This window comes from Macrotis lagotis, chromosome 1 (assembly GCF_037893015.1).
Source record: "Macrotis lagotis isolate mMagLag1 chromosome 1, bilby.v1.9.chrom.fasta, whole genome shotgun sequence".
In the NCBI taxonomy this organism is placed as follows: domain Eukaryota; kingdom Metazoa; phylum Chordata; class Mammalia; order Peramelemorphia; family Peramelidae; genus Macrotis; species Macrotis lagotis.
The window spans coordinates 787,668,940-787,695,573 of record NC_133658.1 but is presented as its reverse complement, the minus strand read 5'-3'; the positions used below and the strand labels follow the sequence as shown (position 1 = coordinate 787,695,573).

Below are 26,634 nucleotides of genomic sequence, written 5' to 3'. Positions count from 1 at the left end.
AAGATGGGTCCTGAAAGGCTGTTCCTGGGAGTAAGCAGGTCATTTAGAATATAGGTGTATTTTGGGGGGGTGGGGGGTGGATGAGAATAATATATTTGTGATTCAGAACACAACAGATCCATGTCTACTCATCCTATGTGACTCACTCTGTTGTCTAAAACAAAGAGTGGTGGGGACTCCCCCTGAGCATGGAGTCTGTATTCAGCCTACTTCAGTTTCAGTTATGTGATGACCTGGGGGCAAGGAGGTTGCTTTTTTAACTACTATAGATAGCTATTATTTTGGGTTATAAATACCCTAAGGGTCCAACACTTGGTTTAGAATGGAAAAAGATGGAAGCCTGCAAGGCAGAAGCAGACTAGAGAGTTGGGAAGAGAATGAGGGAGGACAACAATAACAACAAGTTCAATATTAATTGCCAGGATTTGCACAGTCCTTTAAGGTCTATGAAGCCCTTAACATCTATATATCCCCCTTGAGTATCACAACAAGGCTATGAGGAAAGTGCTATCATTATCATTAAGTGACTTGCCCAAGGTCACACAGTTAGTAAGTATTAAATCTCTGAGGCCAGATTAGAACTCAGGTCCTCCTAACTCCAGGTCTGGTGCTCTATCCACTGAGCCACCTAAATGCCCCCTAAGATTGGATGACTATCCAATATTAAAGTATCTGAGGCAGAACTTTGACTTGGGTCTTTGGATTCCAAGTTCAGCATCTCTCCATGCATTGTGCCACTTAGCTGCCAATAAAAGTAGGTGAGGCTCTGCAGGAGACAAAACCCATAGTTTCTACCTAAAAGAGACTGGGATGTAACCTATAACTTGCCCTGTCACTGAATGATCATTTGCCTCTTTGGAAACCAATGATCTTGGCATCCTGTTAAGTAACTTTACAACTATTAGCTCATATGATCCTCACAACAACCTTAGGGAGGGGGGTCGATACTATTATGATTCCCATTTTATAGTGGAGTAAACTGAGGCAGACTGAGATTAAGTGACTTGCCCCAGATCAAGCAAGGCCAAAGGCCAAATATGAACTCAAGTTTTCTTCATTTTTTGTCTGGCAATCTATCTACTACGATTCGCGGATAAACTATAATATATTCCTTAATTATTCTACCTGTCCTGTATCTATGTCACAAAATCTATACCACAGAATTTTCAATTAACTTTGACATACTTTTTATTCACACATTACTAGTACTTTTCTCTCTGCAAAAATCTGCTATCTGTGTGGATATAATTAGGTTTGAATTCACCTCAACACATACCCTGGATCTGTCAGATCAATCAAGACTGTCAACATTCTTTCAACATGACAGAAAAACAAAACAAAACAAAAACCGAAGGAAAAAAGAACAAACTTTCTCGAGGGCTCTTATAGTTATCTAAGTACCATCCTAAAAAAAATTTCACATAAAACCAATTCAGTCAAGACTTTCAACCTTGGATTATTTCCACTACTCACTGCCTTTTTTCCTATATCTGTGCTAGTGAATGAAGATGGAGAAAAACATGTAACATTACGACTGGGTCCATCAAAAATTTATGTTGTATAACTTCAATTGGGCTCTTGCTGCTGCTAGGTAATCCCTCTAAATCTCCCTTATCAACTTACTATATCTCACTCTCCATAGTGCTTCTTCCAAACCTTTTCATCTTTCCTCAAATTTCCCATGACTTTTTCCCCCCATACTCTCTCCTGAGAATCTTGGCTTATGTTTTAAAGAAAAAAATAAGGCTATTTATCACAAGCCCCTCTTCCTCATCTTCTATCATTTAGGTACATTCTGACACTTTCTTCTCCTTTATCCTGTCTCACATGATGAAATGTTCTCACCCCTTACCAAGGCTAACCCTTCTTCTTGTTCAAATGATCTCATTCCAACCCCATTTCCTCCAAAAGACTGCCCCCTCTGTCATGCTAACTTCCTCACTTTATTTTCTGTTTCTCCTTGTCTATTGGTTCATTTCCTTTTTTACAATAGAAAAACTTTATTTTGTATCATTTATTATATTGCTTGAACCTAACTTTTTGTAGCAAGAAATTTTTTCTGATTTATTTATTTTTCCAATTATATGTAAAGAGTTTTCAACATTCTTTTTTTTTTTTTGGTTTTGTTTTTGCAAGGGTTAAGTGACTTGCCCAATGTCATACAGCTAGGTAATTATTAAGTGTCTGAGGCCAGATTTAAACCCTGGTCCTCCTGACTCCTGGGCTGGTGCTCTATTCACTGTGCCACTACTCTGCCCTTCAACACTTTTATAAAAATTTCTCCTCCTCCCTTCCTAAAATAGCAAGTAATCTGATACAGGTTATATATGCTCAGTCATGTTATGCTTATTTCCATATTAATCATGCTGTGAAAGAAGAATCAGAACAAAAGGAAAAAACCATGAGAAAGAAAAAAAATTAAAAAGTGAAAATAGTATGCTTTGATTTGCATTCAGTTCTTTCTTTGGATGTGAATGGCATTTTCCATCACAAGTCTTTTAGATTGTCTTTGTTCACTGTACTGCAGAGAAGAGCTAAGCCTAATCATAGTTGATCATCACACAATACTGCTTTTAGTGTGCTCAGTGTTTTCCTGGTTCTAGTCAATTCACTCAGCATCAGTTCATGTGAGTCTTTCTAGGTTTTTCTAAAATCCTCCTGTTCATCATTTTCTCATAGAACAATAATATTCCATTACTTTCATATACCACAACTTGTTCAGTCATTTCCCAACTGATGAGAATCCCCTCAATTTTCAATTCGTTGTACTGGCTCATTTCCTGCTACCCACAAATATACACATTTCTTCCATTCCAAAAACCCAAAATAAACACTCACATGAATCTTCCATTTCTACTAACTATTGTCCTATATCTCTTCTGCTTTCTATAACTAAATTTCTAGAAAAGTCTATCTAGAATAGGTTCCTTTCTTAAAAAAAAAAAGAATACAGTAGGCGGCTAGGTGGTGCAGTGGATAAAGCACCAGCCCTGGAGTCAGGAGTACCTGGGTTCAAATCCAGTCTCAGACACTCAATAATTACCTAGCCGTGTGGCCTTGGGCAAGCCACTTAACCCCACTGCCTTGCAAAAACCTTAAAAAAAAATTGAATAGGTTCCTTTACTTTCTCTCTCTTATTTCTTCCTAATCTTTTACAAGTTGCCTTCTGACCTTATCATTCCACTGAAACTGCTGTCTCTGAATTACTAATGATTTTTAAGTTGCCAAATCCAGTGATGTTTTTTTCAGTTCATCAATCTCTCTGAAGCTCTGACTGTTGATCACCCTCTCCTCCTTGATAGTCTCTTCTTGCTAGGTTTTTGGGACACCATTCTCTTCTGGATCTCTTCCTATCTATTTGATCCCAGCTATCAGGCCACTATCGAAGTCTCCTTTGTTGGATCCTTATTGAGACAAGCCCTTTCACCAGTCTTCCTCTAATCCAATCTGTTGCCAAGGCCTGTCAATTTTACCTTTGCAGAATGTCTTGAATGTGCCTTCTTCTCTCTTCTGACACTGCCCTCATTCTAGCACAGGCCCTCATTTCTTCACACCTGTACTAACTGCTGTAATAACCTGCTGCTGGGAATACCTGTCTCAAGTCTTTCCTCACTCCAATTCTCAGAAATAACCAAGGAACTATGACCAGGATCACACAAGAACTGGCAGCTACTACAATACATTATTCTAAAAAGCAAAAGAAGTAAGCTTATAATCAAGAATAACAGCCTTCAAAAGTGAGCATAATCCTTCAAGAGCAAAAGATAGACCTTTAATGAAATGGCTTTTAAGTATTTTTTTTAAATGAAAAGACAGATCTGACTAGCCCAGAGAAATCTACAAAGGTCAGTTTATTTCAGCAAATGGAAGGAGCCATATGACAGAATGCTAACATTCAAATAGATGAGAAAAAATCATCTATTCAGAACCTTAATGTCTCCAAGTGTACATTTAAAAGGAAGGACGAAAGGGATGGTTTTGGAAAAGCAGGGAAAGACCTGCACGGGGTGATGTATGCAAAGTGAAGATAAAAGCATATGGAGACAATTTATACAACAATATTATACAGATAATCAACTCTGAAAGGCTTAGGAACTCTGATCAACATAATGACAAACCACAATGCCCAAAGACTTAGGATAAAACATATTATCTGACTCAGAGAAGTGGTAATTTGTTTTGGAACCAGAAAAAGGAAGTTTGAACAGAAACACACACGTCTGATGTGGAAATACATTTAACTCAATAGGAAGATATGTAGGAATGGGAGGAGAGTCTAATATGGAGGAGAGAACAACTGTAAGAAAACCAAACTTCCTGATCCTAAATTCAGAATTAAGTGGGGGGGGGGGGCAGGGAAAAAAAACAAAGAACTAGAATTCAAGAGATCATATTATGTTACATCTTAGATAATCAGAAAATGGCTGACAAATTGTGGCATACGAATGTACAGAATATTAAGAATGTGCTGTAAGAAATTTGAAAAAAGGGGCAGCTAGGTGGTGCAGTGGATAGAGCACAGGCCCTGGAGGCAGGAGTACCTGAGTTCAAATCCTACCTCAGACACTTTATAATTACCTAGCTGTGTGGCCTTGGGCAAGCCACTTAACCCCACTGCCTTGCAAAAACTAAAAAAATAAAATAAAATAAAAAAAAGACAATTACAGAGATTCCTGGGTAACATCTACTGTTACAGAGTAAAGTAAACAGAGCCAAAAGAACAATATAAGGATAGCAACACCATAACAATAAATAACTTTGAAACAATTAAGGACTCTGATCAATGGAATGAGTGACCATGTCTACAAAGGACTAACAACTTTTGAGGAAGAGGTTAAAGACAAAAGATGCTTGAGTACACACACACACACATACATGTGCATATAAATATATAAAGGTATATACATACTTGCATGCATGTAGAGATACAAACATTGGGAAGATTTGTTTTGTCTGACTATGTTATTACAGTTTTGGTTTGCTTTTTAAATATTTTTTCTTTTGGTTACTAATTGTGTAGGAGTCATGTCAGAGGAAGAGTTTGCAATAGTGATACCCAAAAAAGTGGGGTGCTGTTTAACATTTTTAAAAAATGCACACAGAAGAAAACAGAAGGAAGTATAAACAGCAATTCTGAAAGTTCTATGTGGCTTTTATACACACACACACACATATACATACATACATACATATATATGTATCTATGTATTTAAAAAAATAAGTGTTATGAAATGGAAACTACTGATTTCAAATATATTCCTTTGTATTTGGAAATGTGTGTATGGAAATGCTCTTTTTGGTTTAAGTTTGTAATAAAAAAGATTTTCAAAAACATAAAATCAGAGGTCACTAATATTTGTTGCTATTTAGTTGTTTTTCAGTCTTGTTTGACTCTATGTGGCTCCATTTAAGTTCTTCTTGGTAAAGATACTGGAGTGGTTTTCCACTTCCTTTTCCAGTTCATTTTACAGATAAATAAATTGAGGCAAACAGGGTTAAAGTGACTTGCTCAGCTAGGAAGTGAAACAGGCCAAATTAGAACTCAGGAACATGAGTCTTCCTGATTACAGACCAGGCATTCTATCTACCTTGCCACCTAGCTGCCTAAGTAATATGTAACCATACTCATTTTTGTAAGGGCCATTATGTGCTTCTAATAACTTCTAACACACACACACATAAATATATATGTATATGTATATTTAAATAAATAATAACTATTACCTCCCCTTCCCCAATAATTATAAGTTTGCCATGATCCATTCCTACATAATGACTTTACCCTGGGGGACCTTTAGAAAACAGGGTCAGAGCTGTAATCTGTCACAATAGAAAATAGCTCTAGACTACATGAAGATTAAACTCAAAATCTTGACCTCATTTGTTTGCTTCTCTAAATAAGTGCTCTTTGGATGCTAAGAGAATTAGCTTAGCATATTGCAGTGAGATTTTGAATAAGAGAAGAGGTCTAAAGTCTTGACTGTGCTATATACTAGCTGGGTGGCAATCCAACTAACCTTTCTAGGTGTACAATTTCTCCTATGTATAATGGAAATTGTAAGTCATATTAACTAAACTTGTTATCATTATGAGAGCATCACTTTAAAAACTACCAAGTGCTATAAAACTTTCAACTCTTATTTCCTTCCTCTTAAGACTTCTGTGAGGATCAAATGAGACAATACATGTGCAACATTTTGTGTTGGTAACTAGTAAACTAGTAAACCACATTAATGATAAATACGAGGTATCCAGGAAGGAAAGGGAATAAACATTTATATAGTGGCCACTATGTGCCATTATAATGTATCATATACAAAGTATACCACACATTTCCTACAAATATTACCACATTTGATTATATTAGCTATTATCAGAACATAATGTTAGATTCCTGTAATTCTGATGTCCTGCAATGTGAAAAAAAGTGATGATTGTCCTTTCTGAAGCTATTCTCATAACATTTAATTAATATAGGACTCCCAAAGTCAAATTCTCATGCAGAATATAGATATTATTTCAATAGTTTTACATACAACACATGCTCAAATATTTTTGAATTGATTATTTGACTCTATTCATTAGATCGTTAGATAATGGTGCCCAAGAACTTGACAATGCTTTTTTTCATTTGGAAAAGGGAATAATCAAGAATTTTTCATTAAAGGTTGCCTATGAAAAGGCTTCCAAATAGTTCTCATATGACTTAAATGCAAAAATTATTTATTCTCTAAAACAATTCTTTGACAAATTCTTATTTACAAGACCCACAAAATCCAAGTTAGTGGATTCATACTATTTTAAATTATTATAAAAACAAAATAAATAAGATCTAAATCAGCTTTCAAGGTGAGAAATATAAATTATTTCTAAGAATCAACATGGCCAATGGAATTTATATTCCACAATGCTATATAGTTTCTAAATTACAGGTTTAACAATTCTCCTACAGATGTCTGTAAAGTTTTAATTCATGCTTTCAAAAGTTAATATTTGGCTAGCCTGGCTCAATAGAGATTCATTTAGTTTTTGCTATTATGGTAATAAGAGTAAGGGAGCTAATTAGAAAGAAACAAAGGATGACAAATGAAAGAAGAGCGATAGAGACAGTATTGACCCTATAGGTGTATGTGTATGTGTGTGTGTGTGTGTGTGTGTGTGTGTGTGTGTGTGTGTGTATATATATATATATATGAATGTATGATTTTAATACTCATTTTACATATGAGGAATAAGACTTTGAAAGGTAAAGTAACTTTGTCCATGAGTATTCAAAGAGCTAGTAAATATCTATGGTGGGAACTGAGCCTGTGGCCTTAACTCTCTAAAGTTCATCATACATCTTTTCTGAGAAACAAAAGGCATGCTTCACTGTTAAATTTTGAGAAATCACAATTATACAATGGATTGATCATACTTCCATATCTTTCATTATTTGTGCCTTTATATTTATATTTTTCTATAGTCAATATGTAACTTGTTTTTTCAGTTCTACCCATTTTGTATGGCAATCAGTTCATAGCAGTATTCTCAAATTTCTCAGAATTCTTTGTCATTGTAATATTCTATCACCTCATATACCAAAATTTGTTCAATCATTTCCCAAATGATAGGAAACTGAGTCTGAAAAGTGCTGCCATAAATATTTTAAATCATATAAGACATTTCCCTCTTGTTTTGACTCCACTTCATGGACTGAATACTGATCAGTCAATACTGATATCAATGCATATTTTTCAATTTCAATAATTTTTTAAAGTTTTGAGTTCTAAATTTTAACCCTTCCTCCTTACTCCCCACCTTCCTTCTCTCTAAGCAATCAGATATAGGTTATACATGTACAACTATGTAAAGCATTTCCATATTAGTCATTTTATACAAGAAGACTTAGATAAAAGACAAAAGTGAAAGAAAGTGAAAAACAGCATGCTTCAGTCTGTATTCAATCAATTATCAGTTCCTTCTCTGGAGGCAGATAGTAGGCTTCATCATTAGTCCTTTGGGATTGATTGTCTTGGATCAAAGTATTGCTGAGAATAACTAAGTCATTTATAGTTCTTCATCAAACAATGTTGCTGTTGCTTTGTACAATGTTTCTGATTCTGTTTGCTTCATAATTCATCAGTTCATGTAAGTCTTTCCAGGTTTTTCTGAAATCATTTTGCTTGTTTCAATGCATATTTTGATGTTCACCAACAAGAAAAAGCCAATTGCAAGTCTACTTTAAAGTATCAGTCACTTTTTCCCTATTAGGAGATTAAAGGAAAAAGTCCTGGTCAAGATAGAATGAAAACCTAATGATCAATACAGCACAACTCCCTTCTTGGATTAGCAAAGTACAATGTATTTAGAAGCAAACAATCACTTTCCTCAAATTAAAGAAGAGAAGCATAACGTGGCAACAACAAAGAAATGTTATCTGAACGTGGAAAATATAAAATCACGTGCTGCTGGTACTGTGCAAGTTTCAGAGAGGAAGACAAAGCATTTCAATATTGCTGATTCTAAGTTCATACCACAGTTAATTAAAATACCACAGCAAGAAGTCAATACAATGTTGTTGAGTCCAGATGATACCTATGAACATTTTACCTAAGACTGGCTCACATTCTATGCTGTCAAGAGAAATCAATTTTCTCAAGAAGCTATCGCTTATGTAGGAGTCCTTCTTGAATCAGCTTCTCATTAAAATTATATGCTTTGTGAGAAACATTTTGCCCTTTCCCCCTCTTATGCTTCTGGCTGGCACAAAACAGCATCTGAAGTCATATATCAAAGAAAATCTGTCTGCTTCTTCTTTTAAGAAAATGACTACAAGACAGACAATATGAATCTTTTCTCCTATTCTCTAAGAATTTCCTTGGATTTTCATCAGGAGAGCTCTCATTCATGGACCAGTATAATTATGTGGGTTGTCTTACTATTAGCATTTACTGTCCATGCCCCCTTCCCCCCCACAAACAATACAGTACAAATTTATGAAACTTCTCTCAGTTCCTTTAAAGATTGTGTTACTAAGTTCTAGCTATACCCTAAGTCCTCGATTCAAAGAGGTGGCATTAAAGTATAAATAAATAATATTTATATAATGCCTTAAACTTTTCTAAGCAGTCATGAAAACCCTGTGATGAAGGTAGTATATTACTATCCTCATTTTACATGAGTTAAGAATAAAGTTTTGAAAGGTGAAGTAATTTTGTTCATAAATGATCAACGAACTAGTAAATTTCTATGACAAGAACTGAGCCTGTGACTTTGACTCTCTAAAGTTCATCATACCTCTTTTCTGAGAAGCAAAAGGAATTCTTCACTGTTAAGTTTTGTGAAATCACAATTAAATATTGGATTGATCAGATTTCTATGTCTTTCATCATACAATAAAGTTTTTTTACATTTATATTATCTGATTATTGTGTAACCTGTTCTAGTTCTCCTTATTCACTCTGCAATCAGTTCATAGAAATGTTCCCAAATTTCTCAGAATTTGGTCATTATTATATTCTATTACACTCATATACCAATTTGTTCAGTCATTCCCCAAATGATAGGAACATATTTTCCTTCAGTTTCCTATTATAAAAAGTACTGCTATAATTTTTAAACATATGAAACCTTTCCTTCTTGTTTTGAACTCACTGGATTATGAGCCGAATCCTAGTATCAATGGGTCAAAAGTTTTGTACTTTTAATATAATTCCTAGTCATTTTCTGGAATAGTTAATCAATTCACAGATCTACTCACAGTTAATTAGTATCTTTCTAAATGCTAACATTTTTGGGTTTTTTTGTCATCTTTTCCAATCTAAGTATCCTTCCTTGCCATTCCTATTCCAACTACCCTTCTCGGATCTTCATCTAGGTTTGATTAAATTACAAGTTTCTTAATTATTATGCCTTCTTCAGGCTGTCTCCTCTCCAATTTTCAAAACTAAGTAATCTTCCTAGCCACTCTGATAGCATCAGTCTTTTTTCAGAGTGCTTTTCTGTTGTCATCTGAATTACAGTTTGAATATCTGGCAGTTCTGCTTGAGGAAAGACCTCAATGTCCAGTACCTTATCTTGCCAGGTGATCTTTAGAATCTTCCTAAGACAATTCAAATGGAAGTGATTCAGTTTCCTGGCATGGTGCTGGCCTACTATCCAGGTTTCACTGACATACAACAATGAGGTCAGTACAATAGCTCTGGAGACCTTCAGGTTGGAGGTAGCATAATACCTTTTCTCTCCCATGCTTTGTTTTGGAGCCTCCCAAACACTGAGCTAGATGATCTGGCAATGCATGGGTAAATCTCATCATCTATGTGTACATCCTAGGAAAGTATACTTCCAAAGTACTGAATAAAAGCTAAATAAAAGCATTCAAACTCTACTGTAGACAGTACCAACTTTGATGGGCTACATTTTTCGAATGCCAAATGTATATTTGCCTAAAAGACAATTTTATGGAGAACTTAGACAAGTCAAGTGCTCACATGGAGGTCAGAAGTGATAAAAAGTGACTCTCAAGATCTCTGTGAAGAACTTTGGAATCAACTGTGAGTCATGGCATGCCTGCATCTAAGAAGGTCCTCTGTTCTCTGAGCAAGGCAGAATTGAAGTAGGTCAATTGTGAGGTATGCAAATTTAGAGAACTATTCTCTCAAAATAAGTCATATGAACTACTTGTGCCCAGCCTATGGAGAGCTTTCTGAGCATGCATTGGTCTGATCAGTCACACTGAACCCTGACACCCCTCCTCCACATAGTGATGTTATTTTGTTCCTCTATGAGAAAGAATGACAACCAGTCATCTGAATGAAGTATATAAACTTTGAATAAGAGCATTCAAGATTCTCTATATTCTAGTTCCAATATACCCCTGTGATCTTAAATTACTCTCCTTCACACACTCCTCGACTGTTCTCCATTTCCCATTTTTATCCTTTTCTCTCTTGTTCTGGAATATATTCCCTCTCCAACCTTTAAAGTCCAACTTAGATGCAAACTCCTCCATAAAGTCTTCCTTGATAGTTGAAATGATCTTTCCTACTTAAATTTCTCATATCATTTTTACCTAGACTTCTCCTTTGCAACCATGAATGGTTTCTTGAGTCATAATTATTTAATCTGTATTAAAATTATAAGCTCTTCAAGGCAATGTCTTTGGCACAACACAGTAAGCCCTTAATTGGTTAAACTGAACTGAGCTGAACTAACATAAAAGCACTTTGTTCACCTCTTGTACTTTGTCTAGCTTTAGTGTTATACCTGGTATTAAGGTTATTGGTGTTCATATTTTTATCTTTCCTATTAGATGGAAAACTCCATAAAAGTAGGGACCAAGGTCTCATGAAGGAGGCTTTATCATTAACAAGTTCAACTTGATTAACCTTATCTTTTTTTTTAATGACAGGCTTATTAGATTAGTAGCTCAATAAAATACTATTAATTTTGCATACCCAGACTTCAATAAAGCAGCTGACAGAGTCTTTCATCTATCTTGTGGATAGATGTATTTAGAATACTCTGTCCAGTTCTAGGAGCCACACTTTGGGAAGGACATTAACAAACTGAAGCACTTTCAGAGTACAGTGACCAAGATAGTAGAGACTGGATATTAATTCATTAAAATCATCTGAAGGAACTGGAAATATCTGATTTGGAGAAGTTCTAGAAAACTTATGAAGATTATGTTATCTGTCTTTAAGAATTTGTAGGGCTTTGACAGTGATTAGATCTGCTCTGTCTAGCCCCGAGAGCAGAATGTTACAAAGAAAGTTGTGGGAGACAGAAAAATTCCCTGACAATCAGAGCTTCACAAATGGGTTTTCCTGAGTGGGAAGGGTGGGGGGTGTTTCTCTTTATTGTACATCTTCAAATGAAGACTGGAAGAAAACTGGTAAAAGATGATTTGGAGTATGGGCTTGACTAGAATTCTTTTCCAACTGGAGAGTCTATGATTATTCATTCTTTGTCGTCCCCCCCCACCAAGCTAAGGGGGTATAAACAGTATAAAAGTAACTTCATACTGTTTAGAGCACATTCCAGTTATATGCTATTTTGATATTCATGTTGTTATCTAGGGTCAAGTACATTTCCCTATGTACACAACATTAAAAAAAACATTTGAAGGGCAAATACATGTAAATAAAGTTATCTAATTAAATTTATTATTTTTTTTGTTATGTTCATCTGATAAATCTAAGTGGTTCTCCACAATCTAATCTATTTGTCCTCCATCTTTCTCTTCTACCTCATGTTTTCCTCTGCTCCGTTCTGATATCCCATATGATAATTTTATAAGCTTTTAAGCTATTATCTTAAATCCCTTATGTCCTTCAAAATCCAAACTAGAAAACACACCCATTCCAGAAAGTCATTCTTAATTAACCCCAACCTAGCTGATTCCTCCTTTATCTTATCACTTCAGCTTACATAATTGGTTTGAATGCATTCATTCATGGAAGAACCTAGCCTCCCCCATTTGTGAAAAACTCTGATAGATTCTGGCAGACATATAAAGATAACACTGTATGAAATTAATTTGTACTTCACTGAAATGAAGCATTCTAAAGTTAGAAAGAACCTTAGAAATTACATCTCTTTAGTGCTTTAAGGTTGACCATGCACTTTATACACTATTTCATTTGAATCCCACAACAATCCTATGAGAACTTCAGGTATTATGCCCATTTTATATACAGGATAATTATTTACACACAAGTTAATTATTAATTATTATGCATACACTACTTGCCTTTGTCATAACACATGCTTATGCCAATTTTTAAGTATTTTTCAATTGTAATCTTTTCCTCTCACTAGACTGCTACTTCACAAAAGCAGAGATTATTAGAATTCTAGAATGTTAATGCTAGAAAGGAAACTTAGAATCACTTAGTACAAATCTTTTATATCAATATCATTAAAAAGCAAAACATTATTAGAGACTGAGAAAAGCTGTGATATATCTGAAGCTGCTCTTCTCATCTCATTCTTCCACTTTCACTTTTCATCTGACATATCTTTCTCACATTCAACCAAGTTATGGCTATCACATAATTAAACGAACTAGTGATAGAGACACTCAGGACTGCTTTTGTCTCCCTTCTGAATGCTTTCAACATTCAATACATATAAAAAATAGTGTCTCTCTTTCAAGAATATATCCACAATGGGTAAATGTTTGCCTCCAGCATACTACTATTTCTGTTAACAACAAAATCATATTTTCTTTGCTTTTTTTTTTTAAGGTTTTTACAAGGCAATGGGGTTAAGTGGCTTGCCCAAGGTCACACAGATAGGTAATTATTAAGTGTCTGAGGCCGGATTTGAACTCAGGTACTCCTGATTCCAGAGCTGGTGCTCTATCCACTGAGCCACCTAGCCACCCCTTTTCTTTGCTTTTTATACAAGATGTCAAGTGTGAATAAGGAAAATATGCTTAGAGTCTGTTTGCTTACTGTCTTTGGTCATAAAAAGCAGTATTTTTCTCTATAACTGATGATCTATCACAGCAAATATGAACTACTGTGAATAATGTTATACTGTTTAGAGCACATCCCAATTACCTGCTATTTTGATATTCATGTTGTTATCCAGCAGCAGATTTTCAGCCTTGAGATCTCGGTGTACAATCTTCCGACTATGACAATAATCTACTGCAGACAATATTTGCCAGAATTTTCTCCTTGCCTCAGATTCATTCAACCGGCCATGATTTGCAAGATAATCTATTGGAAAAAATTTTTGAGCTATTAATCAAAATAACATTCAATATTAATGTTATGCATATTTAATATGTAATACTCAAATATTTAGATTCTTCCCCCTTAGAAAACTATGCCTTCTATCAACACAGATTTGTAATCAATTACATTTTTCTTTCCCTAATTCCTTGCCCTTTTGGAAATGTCAATCAAAATTCTTTAGAGAATAGTTATTTCATGAAAACCTGAAACCAGACAAAGATAAGTCATCTATTGGTCATATTTTCTTTCACATCCCAATACAGTGCTTAGTTTTCTGATGAAATTTTCCATTCCATATAATAATCTTATTTTTATTGAAAAGTTAGCATAAGAGGAAGAAAACAGAAAATCGACAAGGTACATCATTTAAACCATAGGTTCCTGGCCGCGTTTTCTGTCATGTATCCCTTTATAGTCTGGCGAAATCTATGGATGCTTTCACAGAATAATGTTTTTAAATGTATAAAATGCATTGGATTATAAAGGAAATAAATTATATTGAAGAACAGTTATCAAATAGTTTAAAAAATCACAGACATTATGTCAAGAATCCTTTTCCACAAGTTTTTTTTTTTTTTTTTTAAGGATTTTTGCAAGGCAAATGGGGTTTAGTGCCACACAGCTAGGTAATTATTAAGTGTCTGAGGCTGGATTTGAACTCAGGTACTCCTGACTCCAGGGCCGGTGCTCTATCCACTGTGCCACCTAGCTGCCCCTTCAACAAGCTTTTAAAGGAGCTTCTGGTAAGATAAATTACAATTGTTACCCCAAAGAAATTAGTTTACATCTTGAATCATATATTTTATTTTATTTTTTTGGTTTTTACAAGGCAATGGGGTTAAGTGATTTGCCCACAGCTAGGTAATTATTAAGTGTCTGAGGCTGAATTTGAACTCAGGTACTCCTGACTCCAGGGTTGGTACTCTATACTCTACACCATCTAGCTGCCCCCTGAATCACATATTTTAAAGAAATATAGGCCTCATATGACCTATCCCCACATAAATACAAGGACATATCAATACACTTACATATTGAAAACCTAAAATACATTTGCTATCTTTCATTCATCAAATATTTGTTGAGTATGTAACTCTGCCAGGCACTAAAGGAGAAAGATATAAAGGGGTTGGAATATGGTCTCAAAGTTTTCTTCCATCTCTAAGCTATAGTTCTATAATCTATGATATGAACTCTTTGTCCTTGTTCTCAAACAGATTATAATCTAGTAAAGAGGGGATAAAGTATGTAAATAGCCATAATATGCACAAAATAGAAGTGATTTAAGAGATATGAAGTTCTATGTGAATTTAAAGGGGGGGGAGGGAGAGAGGGGGAGAGAGATCTATCAAGATCAGAGCTTTAGGAAGATAATTTTGACAACTGGAGTAGGAAGGCACTCAAGGCAGGAATCCCCAACCAACCATGTGGATAGAGACTAAAAGATATTTATTTAGATTTTCTAAAGACATTCCATAATGTTCCATACTAAAAACTATGTTTTAAAAAATAAATTACCACAAAAATATTTTTGTCAGACCAGAAACTAATATAGAAAAAAAGAACATAAAGGGCAGAAATAAAGGTTTTCAATTGATGACTTAGATGGTAGAACAGATAGCATGTTCATAAAATGTGTAGACTATAAAAACTTAGGAAGGACACCTAATATGTGGAAGAAAAAAAATTTGAATCAAAAAATACTGTAATGGTGGAAACACATTTACCATGAAACAATGAATAAGGTGAATGAATGAATGAATGAATAATGCAAAACATTTCATAAGATAAAATTTAAAGAGATAAATGTAAAGTTCTGAACAGGGTTAAAAAAATTAACTGTATAGGTAGAGGAAAGGGTAATCAGGAGGGCCTTTATGAGAAATGTATTTGGGTATTTTAAAGGACTACACCCTCAATGAGTCCACTGTATGACATGGACTCCATAGAAGCAAATTCAGTTAAACGTAACTTCCTATTCTAGAATTGTCATCTATCTCTAGCTCATCTTAGGTCCTCCTCTTCCCAGTCCCTATCCTTGCTTGTCCACTAGGACCCTATTTCATTGCTAAATTTTACTTCAACCTTGTTCTCTTTATATTGCTTCCACATCTTTGCCCTAACTGAAACTTTGTCTAGTTGCCCCTATAAAGATGGCAGTTCTTTTTTCCCACTCCTGTCTCATATAGAACAGAGATGCCATCATCACACTTGTTGTTCCATATTCCTATTTTTAGACCCTTGACTCTATAAGTAATCTTAATCTCTTCCATCTCTCCTTTGAAATTCAAGCTATTTATCTCATCCTTATATAATCAGTCTTCCTTCCAAACTCCTTTCTTTTCCATCATCCTAAGGCCTTAGGACTCAGGTTCATGTCCCTTCTAACATTGCTATTGTAAGTCCTTAAATTCCAAGTCTTACCATCTTTACTTCCATTCTGCTTTAGCCATTCCTCAGGATGATCACATCCTAGAACTCATAATCACATGAAACTGTTCTATCTTCAAAAGTTTGACCTGTGAAACTGCTTTCTCTGACCTCCTATAGTTCAGTGAATTTAAGAGATCCAGGAGAACAATGCAAACAGGCCCCACAGCATTGCAAAAGAAAATAACTGTGAAAGATTTAAGAACTATGAGCAATGAAATGACAAATCACGACTCCAGAAAAGAGACAATGAATCATGCTTCCCACCTTTTGGCAGAGAGATGATGGACTAAAGATGCAGAATGAAACATAAATTTTCAGATAAGGTCAATGTGTATACTTGTTTTGCCTGAATAGACTAATTTGTTATAAGAAAGAGCTTTTGTGTGTGTTTGTGGGGGGTGGGGGGAGGGGAGGAGTGATCACTACAAAAAATAAGACTTCCAAAAAAATCATCAACCATCAAAAATAAACCCCATTTATTAAAATAACAGAAGAGAATACAAGAAGTTTAGAAGGGGAGAGAAATAAACAGGGTAGAGATGGAACCACCATATTAATTTTAACATATACTTTAAAAAACCGAAGCTATGTAATAGAATGATGGTGCTATAAAAATCCTTTATCTATTGTTTGTATTAAGAAATGTTTGTGTTTGCTGATGTTTACTCATAGGAATAAAAAAATTAATTAAAAATATCTTGTTATTCCCTTGTCCCTCTCTTAGCCTTGCTCTTAAGACCTTTGGTTTCTTGATTTCTCCTTTTTCACCCAGTCTGTCAGCTCTGTTCTGGCATCATTTTTTGCCCTATCCAATCTGTAATTTCCATAATACCCCTCTCCTCACTATCTTCCCCTTCATCAGTTCCCATTCTATTAATCTTCTGCCTCAAGTAATTTCTACAATTTCTACCTACCACCTTTGCCTCTACACTCCTGAGTTGATGAATATTGCTAGAATAATGCACAAAAATAGAGAGTCTACTATCATTTTCTATAATCTAATTGCAACTGGACCCTCACTGTTAAGTGTCTCATTGTTCTCCATAAAGACTGTTCCAAACCTTCATTTTTTCATGCTCCCAAATCCTTTACCCCCCCCATACTCACAGAATCTTAATTTATTTTTCAGAAAAGATTGAGGCCCACTGATATGAACTCTAACTTGATTCCTGAACTTATCTAATCCTCTCAAAGTTTGCTAGTTAAATTTCTTTAGTACCCATTGATTTAAACTCTTACATTCAGGTGACTTAAATTGCTCTTTGCATTACTGCCCTCCTTAATGATCAATCTAAGACATCCAACAATCACCCAGCTGTGTGGCTCCAGGCAAGCCATCCAACCCCATTTGCCCTGCAACCCCCCCAATAATAATAATATTAATAAAAATGTGCTTCAGTCTGTGTTCCAATACCACCAGCTCTGTTGCAGGTGGATCACATTTTTTTTTAAATTAAAGAAATTTTTTTTTATCATGTTCTTTATGATAAGTCCATCACAAAAGCTACTTCCATGGTTTTCGACCGTTGCCATTGCTGATCACAACTCCCTCCATTCGTACTTCTCCACTACCATGTACTATATTTTCTCTCTCCTTTCACTCTGGCTCTGCTGTAGGGTAGCTGAGTGGCACAGCAGACTGATCACTGGCCCTGGGGCCAAGACACCCCGAGCCCGCATACCACCCCTAAGGTCCAGCAACCACTAGGCCCTGTGGTCCGGGACAGGCCATCCAATCCCAGCCCCTGGCAAGAAGTAAAAAAGAAAATGAGTTATATCTGACCACTCTCCCCCACAGTCCACCCTCTCCTCTATCACTCACATCCTCCCCGCTTCCCCCTGTCCCCCTTCTCTCCTTCTTACTCTAGATGTCTATACCGCATTGAGTATATATGCTATTTCCTCTCCTAGCTGCCTCTCAGCTTTTTCCTGTGCTTCATCTTTAAAGCTCCTTCTACCTGCTCTATTAAATGAGAAGGTTCTCTTGAGTATTATCAGTATCATTTTTCTATGCAGGTATACATGTAGCTCATCATCATTAAGTCCCTCATAATTTACCCTTCTCCTCCACTCTCTATGCTTCACCTGAGTCCTGTATTTGAAGATCAAACTTTCTGTTCAGCTCTGGCCATTTCAACAGGAACATTTGAAATGCCCCCAGTTCACTGAAGGTTCATCTTTTTCCCTGAAAGAGGACATCCAGTTTTGCTGGATAGTTGATTCTCAGTTGTATTCTGAGCTCTTTTGCTTTCCGGAATATTATATTCCAAGCCTTACGAGCCTTTAATATAGTTGTTGCTAAATCTTGTGTAATCCTGTTTGCAGCTCCACGATGTTTGAATTGTGTCCTCCTGGCTGCTTATAATATTTTCTCTTTGACTTGGGAGTTCTGGAAATTGGCTATAGTATTACTGGGGGGATGGGGTTTTTTTTTTTGGATATCTTTCCAGGGGAGATTGATGGATTCTTTCAATTTCTATTTTGCCCTCTGCTTCTAGGATATCAGGGCAATTTTCCTGTAGGAATTCTTTAAAAATGATGTCAAGGCTCTTTTCCTGATCATGACTTTCAGGTATCCCAATAATTTTTAAATTATCTTTCCCGAATCTGTTTTCCCGATCAGTTGTTTTCACATTTTCTTTTAATTTTCATTCTTTTGTTTTTGAAGTATTGTGTCTTGATTTCTTGTAAAGTCAGCAGCTTCCCTCAGTTCCATTATACATATGAAGGATTTGTTTTCCTCAGAGTTTTCTTATTTCTTTTCCCATCTGGCCAATTGTGCTTTTTAAAGCATTCTTCACCTCAATAACTTTTTGAACTGTTTTATCCATTTGACTTATGCTGGTTCTTAACATGTTATTTCCTTCAGCATTTTTTTGGGATCTCCCTGACTAAACTGCTGACTGCTTTTTCATGTTTTTCCTGCATCTCTCTCATTTCTTTTCCCAATTTTTCTTCTATCTCCCTCACTTGATTTTCTTTTTCTTTTTTTAGGCTTTTGCAAGGCAATGGGGTTAAGTGGCTTGCCTAAGGCTACACAGCTAGGTAAAAATGTCTGAGGCTGGATTTGAACTCAGGTACTCCTGACTCCAGGGCTAGTGCTCTTTCCACTGCCCCCTCACTTGATTTTAAAATATTTTTTGAGCTCTGTCATAGCCTGAGCCCAATTTCTGTTTTTCTTGCAGTCTTTAGATGCAGGAGCTTGAACTTCCTCATCTTCAGATTGAGCATTTTGATCCTCCTTGGTATCATAGACAATGTATTTCTCAATGAGGTTTCTCTTTTTTTTTCTGTTTACTTATTTCCCCAGCCTGTGCCTGGTTTGGGGGTGTTTCCTGAGCTTGTATTATTGGGACTCATCCCCCCCACAAGGATCTCAGTGTGTGAAGCTCTGTGTTCCCTCCTGGTCTGAGAATGACCACAAGTGCACACCTTTGACACAGGGCTGAGGTGGGGGGGCCCTAGACTGTGATCAGGATCTGAATGTAGTCAGAGCCCCAGAGTCCTGTTCCAGGTACAGAGGACAGGCCTCAGAAGTCTCTCTCCATTCCCCTACCTAGGCTGAGCACTCAAGGTTCAGTTGCCTGGGGGCTCCTGCTTACCAGCTCTGCCTGCTTCCATTTCCTGGATCTGGGTTGCCCAGAGCACCCCCCCCCAATCTTCCAAGTTGTGCCCAGTGCTCCCCAGGGTGTAGGTCAGGAAACTGCCCCCGCTGCCATGAGCCACAATTCCCAGGGCCCTGGGGCTGCCTCTGGGAGGCTGAAGTTCCTTCACTCTGGCGGGTTGCCCCTCTAATCCCGTGGAGCAGAGCCTTTCCACTATTTTCCAGGTTACCTTGGGCTGGAGAACTGCCTCACTGGATCCCTCTGTGGGTTCTGTCTCTAGAAAATTTAGTTAAGAGTCCTTATTTTATGAGTTTTGAAATATTATAGAAAGCACCTAAGAGAGGCTCTTCTCCTGTCACCATCTTGCTCCGCCCCACAGACCATCTTTCTAATTACCCTAGAAAGCATTGTGTCCCAATCATCTTCTTTTACACCCTCAAATTACAGAATAAGAAATTGTCAATTGTAAGTATCCTTAGAAGTTATCTAGTCCAACCCATGCCTACATAAAAACCTTTACAACTTTCAGCTTTTTTCTTAAAGGCCTCCAGTGAGGAGAGGACTATTCTATCTTCTGATGGAATCCATTTCAGTTTTGAATAACTGTAATTGTAGCTAATTGTTTTCCTTCATCAAACCAAAATCTTTTCCTCCATAACTTCTATCAATTGTTAGTTTTCCCTATTTCCAGCTCCCAGACATGGGGAAACAGTTAAGCGATTCTTCTCCAAGTTAAATATCCTGGAAGACAGCTAGATGGCACAGTGGATAGAGCACTGGTGTAGAGTCAGGAGGATGAGAGTTAAATTCAGTGTCAGACATTAGATTCTTAATGTGTGACCTTGGGCAAGTCACTTGACCCCAACTGCCTAGAACCCAGGGCCATCTCCAGTAGTTCTGATTCATATCTGGCCATTGGATGACTCTGGAGAAGAAAGTGAGGCTAGTAACTTAGTCCAGCACTCCTCATTCAAATCCAATTCATGTATTTGTCATGTCATCACCTCCCTGATATGGTGATCTCCAAAAATGAAGGACACAAATATCCATTTCTATGAACAGTAATTTGCTTAAAGTAATTCAGAGTGAGGTGTAAATGAATTTTTTTTAAAATAGATTTTTGAATTTTACAGTTTTCCTACAATCTTACTTCCCTCTCTGACCCCCCCCACAGAAGGCAGTCTATAAGTCTTTACATTGTTTCCATGCTATACATTGATCAAAATTGAATGTGTTGAGAGAGAAATCATATTCTTAAGGAAAAAATAAAAGAGATAGCAAAATTACATAATAAGATAACTTTTTTTTTAAATTAAAGGTGATAGTCTTTGGTCTTTTGTTTAAACTCCACAATTCTTTCTTTGGATACCGATGGTATTCTCCATCGCAGATATCTTAAAATTATCCTTGATTGTTGCAATGATAAAATGAGCAAATTCATTGAGATTGATCATCATCCCCATGTTGCTGTTAGGGTGTACAGTGTTCTTCTGGTTCTGCTCACCTCTTTCAACATTAGTTCATGAAATCCTTCCAGGATTCTCTGAATTCCTATCCCACCTGGTTCTAATAGAACAATAGTGTTCCATAACAAACATCACAATTTGTTCAGTCATTCCTCAATTGAGGGACATTCACTCAGTTTCTAATTCTTTGCCACCAGAAACAGGGCTGCTATGAATGTTTTTGAACAAGTGATGCTTATACTCTTTTTCATGATCTCTTCAGGGTATAGACCCATTAGTGGTATTGCTGCATCAAAGGGTATGCACATTTTAATTGTCCTTTGGGTGTAATTCCAAATTGCTCTCCAGAAAGGTTGGATGAGTTCAGAGCTCCACCAACAATATGTTAGTGTCCCAGATTTCCCACATCCCTTTCAACATTGATCACTGTCTTTTCTGGTCATACTGGCCAGTCTGAGAGGTGTGACGTGGTACCTCAGAGATGCTTTAATTTGCATTTCTCTAATCTGGAAAGATTGAGAGCAATTTTTCTTTTTTTTCTTTGACATTTTAACATTTTATTTGTTTTCCAATTACATACAATAGTAATTATATACAATAGTAATATGTACCCATCATTTTTGAATTCTACAATTCCCCCAACCCCCACAGAAGGTTGCCTGATAGTCTCTAAATTGTTTCCATGCCATACATTGATGTAAACTGAATGTGTTATAAGAGAGAACATAAGAATAAACATAACCCCCCCCCCCAAGAAGCTGAGAAACCTCAATAGAGAAAGAGAGAAAAAAATGTACTTCAGTCTGTGTTCAGATTTCAACAGCTCTGTCTTTAGGGTGAGTTGCTTTCTTTATCATAAGTCTACCAGAGAAGTTGCTTCAATATTTTTCCCACAGTTGCTATTACTAGTTGTACCTGCACTCTATTTCTCCCCACTCTCATTTATTCTATTCTCTCTCTCTTCATCCTGGCCCTGAGCAAAAAATGTGTTGTATCTGAGTAGCCTCTCCCTAGATCTTCCCTCTCTTCTATCACCTATTCCCCACTTCCCTCCCCCCATTCCCCCTCATCCCATCCCATTCCTCCCATCCTTCTCCAAGGCAAGATAGATTTCCTCACCCTATTAAGTGTGTATGTCATTTCCTTCCTGAACCATTTCTGATGAGAATGAAGGCTCACTCATTCCCCCCTTGCCTCCCCCCCATCACTCCACTGAAAAAACTTTTTCTTGACTCTTATGTGAAATCTCTTACCTTCTTCATCTCCTTTTCCTTCCTCCCAGTACCTTCCCCCCATCACCCATTGACTCTATCCCTTTACCACAGCATACCATTATATTCTTCTCCTACCTATGTCTTTTTTTAAATATTTAGTTTATTCTCTTTTTGTACAAATGTTTTTTTATACATTAATAAAATATTTTTGTTTAAGAGTAAACAGAATACCCCATCCCCCCACAAAATAGAGACTCTCTTGAGCAATAAAGTAAAGGGGAGAGAAAAAAATTAAAATTAAAAAAATAATAGTAATAATTGTAGGTATGGCCAGGTGGCACAATGGATGGAGCCCCAGCCCTGGAGCCAGGAGCACCTGAGCCCATATCCGGACCCATACACCCAACAATCACCCAGCCATGTGACATGCAAGCCACCCCAACCTCACTGCCATTCAAAAACCAAAAAAAGAAAAAAAAAGCCCCAAAATAAAATAAAATAAAATAAAATAGTACTAACAGTAGGGGTGGCTGGGTGGCGGACAGAGCATTGGCCCTTGAGCCAGGAGGTCCAAATCCGGCCTCAGACATCCAAAGATCACCTTGCTATGCGGCTCCAGGCAGGCCACCCAGTCCCATTTTCCCTGCCGCCCCCAATATAATAATAATAAAAAATGTGCTTCAGTCTTTGTTCCAACACCAACAACTCTGTTGCAGGTAAGTCCATTGCAAAAGTTACTTCCATATTTTTCTACCGTTGGCATTGCTGATTGCAACTCCCTCCTTTTGTATTTCTCTACTACCATGTACTTTATCCTTTTGTATTTCTCTACTACCATGTACTTTATTTTCTCTCTCCTTTCACTCTGACTCTGCTGTAGGGCTGCTGAGTGGTGCAGCAGACAGATCCCTGGTCCTGGGGCCAAGAAGTCCTGAGGCCCCCTACCACCCCTTAGGCCCAGCATCCACCTGGCCCTATGGTCCGGGACAGGCCTTCCAATCCCAGCCCCTTGCAAGAAGTAAAAAGGAAAATGTGTTATATCTGACCACTCTCCCCCCATGGGTCCATCTTCTCCTCCATTACTCACATCACCCACCCCTTCCTACTCCAGATGTCTATACCCCATTGAGTATATATGCTGTTTCCTCTCCTAACCACCTCTGATGAGAGCAAAGATTCCCTCATTCCCTCTTGCCTTCCCCCCCTTCCATATCATTGCAATAGCTCATTGTAATAAAGAAAAAAATTATTATATGAGATATCTTGGCCTATTCCCCCCTCTCCTTTTTCTTTCTCCCATTACATTTCCTTTTTTTTTCTACTGACTCCATTTTTACACCATGTTTTATCTTCAAATTCAGCTTTCTCCTGTGCTTCAACTATAAAAGCTCCCTCTACCTGCTCTATTAACTGAGAAGGTTCATGAGTATTATCAGTGTCATTTTCTATGCAGGAATATATGCAGTTCATCATCATTAAGTCCCTCATATTTTCCCCTTCTCCTCCACTCTCTATGCTTCACCTGAGTCCTGTATCTGAAGATCAAACCTTCTGTTCATTTCTGGCCATTCCAACAAGAACATTTGAAATTCCCCTGGTTCATTGAAAATCCCATCTTTTTCCCTGGAAGAGGACATTCAGCTTTGCTGGGTAGTTGATTCTCGGTTGCATTCTAAGCTCTTTTGCCTTCTGGTATATTGTATTCCAAGCCCTACGAGCTTCCAATGTAGTTGCTGCTAAGTCCTGTGTGATCCTGACTGCAGCTCCATGATATCTGAACTGTGTCCTTCTGGCTGCTTGTAATATTTTCTTTTTGACTTGGTAGTTCTGGAATTTGGCTATAATATTCCTAGGGGTTGGTTTTTGGTGATCTCTTTCTCGGAGATTCAGTGGATTCTCTCCATTTCTATTTTGCCCTCTGCTTCTAGAATATCAGGGCAATTTTCCTGTAGTAATTCTTTGAAAATGATGTCAAGGCTCTTTTCCTGATCATGACTTTCAGGTATTCCAATAATTTTTAAATTATCTTTCCTAAGCCTGAGATGTTTCACATTTTCTTCTAATTTTTCTTATTTTTGGTTTTGAAGTATTGATTCCTGATTTCTGGTAAATTCATCAATCTCCCTGAGTTCTATTCTTTGTCTGAAAGATTTGTTTTCCTCAGAGAGTTTTCTTATCTCTTTTTCCATCTGGCCAATTTTGCTTTTTAAAGCATTCTTCTCCTCAATAACTTTTTGAACTGTTTTATCCATTTGACCTAAGCTGGTTTTTAGCATGCTATTTTCTTCAGCATCTTTTTGGATTTCCTTGACTAAGCTGCTGACTTTATTTTCATGTTTTTCCTGCATCTCTCTCCTTTCTTTTCCCCAGTTTTTCTTCTAGCTCCCTCATTTGATTTTCAAAGTCTTTTTTGAGCTCTGTCATAGCCTGAGACCAATTTCTGATTTTTCTTGGAGTCTTTAGATTCAGGAGCTTGTGCTTCCTCATCTTCAGACTGAGTATGTTGATCCTTCTTGGGCTCGTATGCAAAATATTTCTCAATGGTGTTCCTCTTATTTCTCTGATTGCTCATTTTCCCAGCCTAAGCCTGTTTTTGGGGGTGCTTCCTGAGCTTTTGGGACACTCCCACAAGGGTCTCAGTGTGTGAGACTCTGTCTTCCCTCCTGGTCTGTGAATGACCATATGTGCCCCCCTCTGCCACAGGGCTGAGGTGGAGGGGGCCCCTGCTGTTCTATGGAGGTCCTAGACTGTGATCAGGATCTGAATTTGGTCAGAGCCCCAGAGTCCTGTTCCTGGGGCAGAGGACAGAGCTCCAAGGTCTCTCTCCACTCCCCTCCCTAGGTTCAATGGGCTCATGCCCTGGAGGCTCCTGCTTACTGGTTCCACCTGCTTCTGTTTCCTGGCTCTGGCCATGCTGCTTGCTGTGTGCCCTGAGGGCTGGGCTTCATGTGCTCACTCTGGCAGAGGTTCCCCCCCCTTCCCCCAATTTGTGCCTGGTGCTCCCCGGGGTGTAGTTCATGAAACTCCCCCATTGCTGTGAGCCGGGGCTCCCAGTGTCCAGGGCTGCCTCTGGGAGGCTGAAGTTCGTTCACTCTGGCAGGCCACCCCTCTGGCTGGCCACCCCTCCAACCCCAGGGAGCAGAGCCTTTCTGCTCTTTTCCAGGTTACCTTCAGTAGGAGAATTGCCTCACTGGGTCCCTCTGTGGGTTCTGTCTCTCGAAAGTTTAGTTAAAGTCCTTAACTTATAAGTTTTATGAGAGAGCTTCTAAGAGAAGTTCCTCTCTTGTCGCCATCTTGGCTCTACTCCCCCCATGTCTTTATATACTCCTTCTAACAGCTCTAATAAATGAGAAAGTTCATGTGAGTTATCAATATCTTCTTCCCGTGTATTTGAAAATTTGTATTCCTGCAGGAATACAAACAGTTCAACATCATCAAGTTCCTAACAGTTAGTACCTTTCTTCCACTCCCTCTATGGTTCACTAAAGTCCTGTACTTGGAGATCAAACTTTCTGTTCAGCTCTGGTTGTTTCAATAGGAAAGTTTGAAAGTTCCCTGTTTCACTGAAAGTCCATCTTTTCCCCTGAAAGAGGATGTTCAGTTTTGCTGGGTAGTTGATTCTTGGCTGTAAAACCAAGATCTTTTGCCTTCCAGAATATAATATTCCAATCCCTACGAGCCCTTAATGTAGATGCTGCCAAATACTGTGTATTCCTGACTATGGAGCCTCAGTAGTTGAATTGTTTGTTTTTGGCAGCTTTTAGAATTTTCTCTTTGATTTGGGAGTTTTGGAATTTGGCTATAATATTCCTAGAAGTTTTTCTTCTGGTATCTCTTTTAGGGGTGACCAAAGCATTCTCTTGATTTCTATTTTACCCTCAGCTTCTAGGATCTCAGGGCAATTATTGTTGTATTATTTCTTGAAAAATGAAGTCTAGGCTGTTCTGGTCATGGCTTTCAGATAGCCCAATAATTTTTAAATTATTTCTTCTGGATCTCTTTTTTTAGCTTGGTTGTTTTTCCAATGAGATATTTCACATTTTCTTCTAATATCTGGCTTTTTAGGAAGAATTTTATTTCTTCCTGATTTCTTGCAAAGTCATCAGCTTGCTTTAGTTCCACTCTGCATTTGAAGGAGTTATTTTCTTCAGAGAGCTTTTTTATCTTTTTCCAGCTGGTCAATTCT

The 26,634-nt window shown here is 37.3% G+C and overlaps 1 protein-coding gene across 3 annotated transcripts in view; it reads right to left on the bottom strand.

Moving 5' to 3' along the window:
* SIK2 (salt inducible kinase 2) overlaps positions 1 to 26,634 on the bottom strand; it is a 168,248-nt gene that overhangs the window by 40,981 nt on the left and 100,633 nt on the right. For 2 of the 3 annotated variants that reach the window (XM_074216651.1, XM_074216652.1), the window contains exon 4: positions 13,551 to 13,712. In XM_074216651.1, coding sequence (XP_074072752.1) covers positions 13,551 to 13,712 — 162 coding nt within the window. The other variant, XM_074216653.1, reaches the window with a different exon arrangement.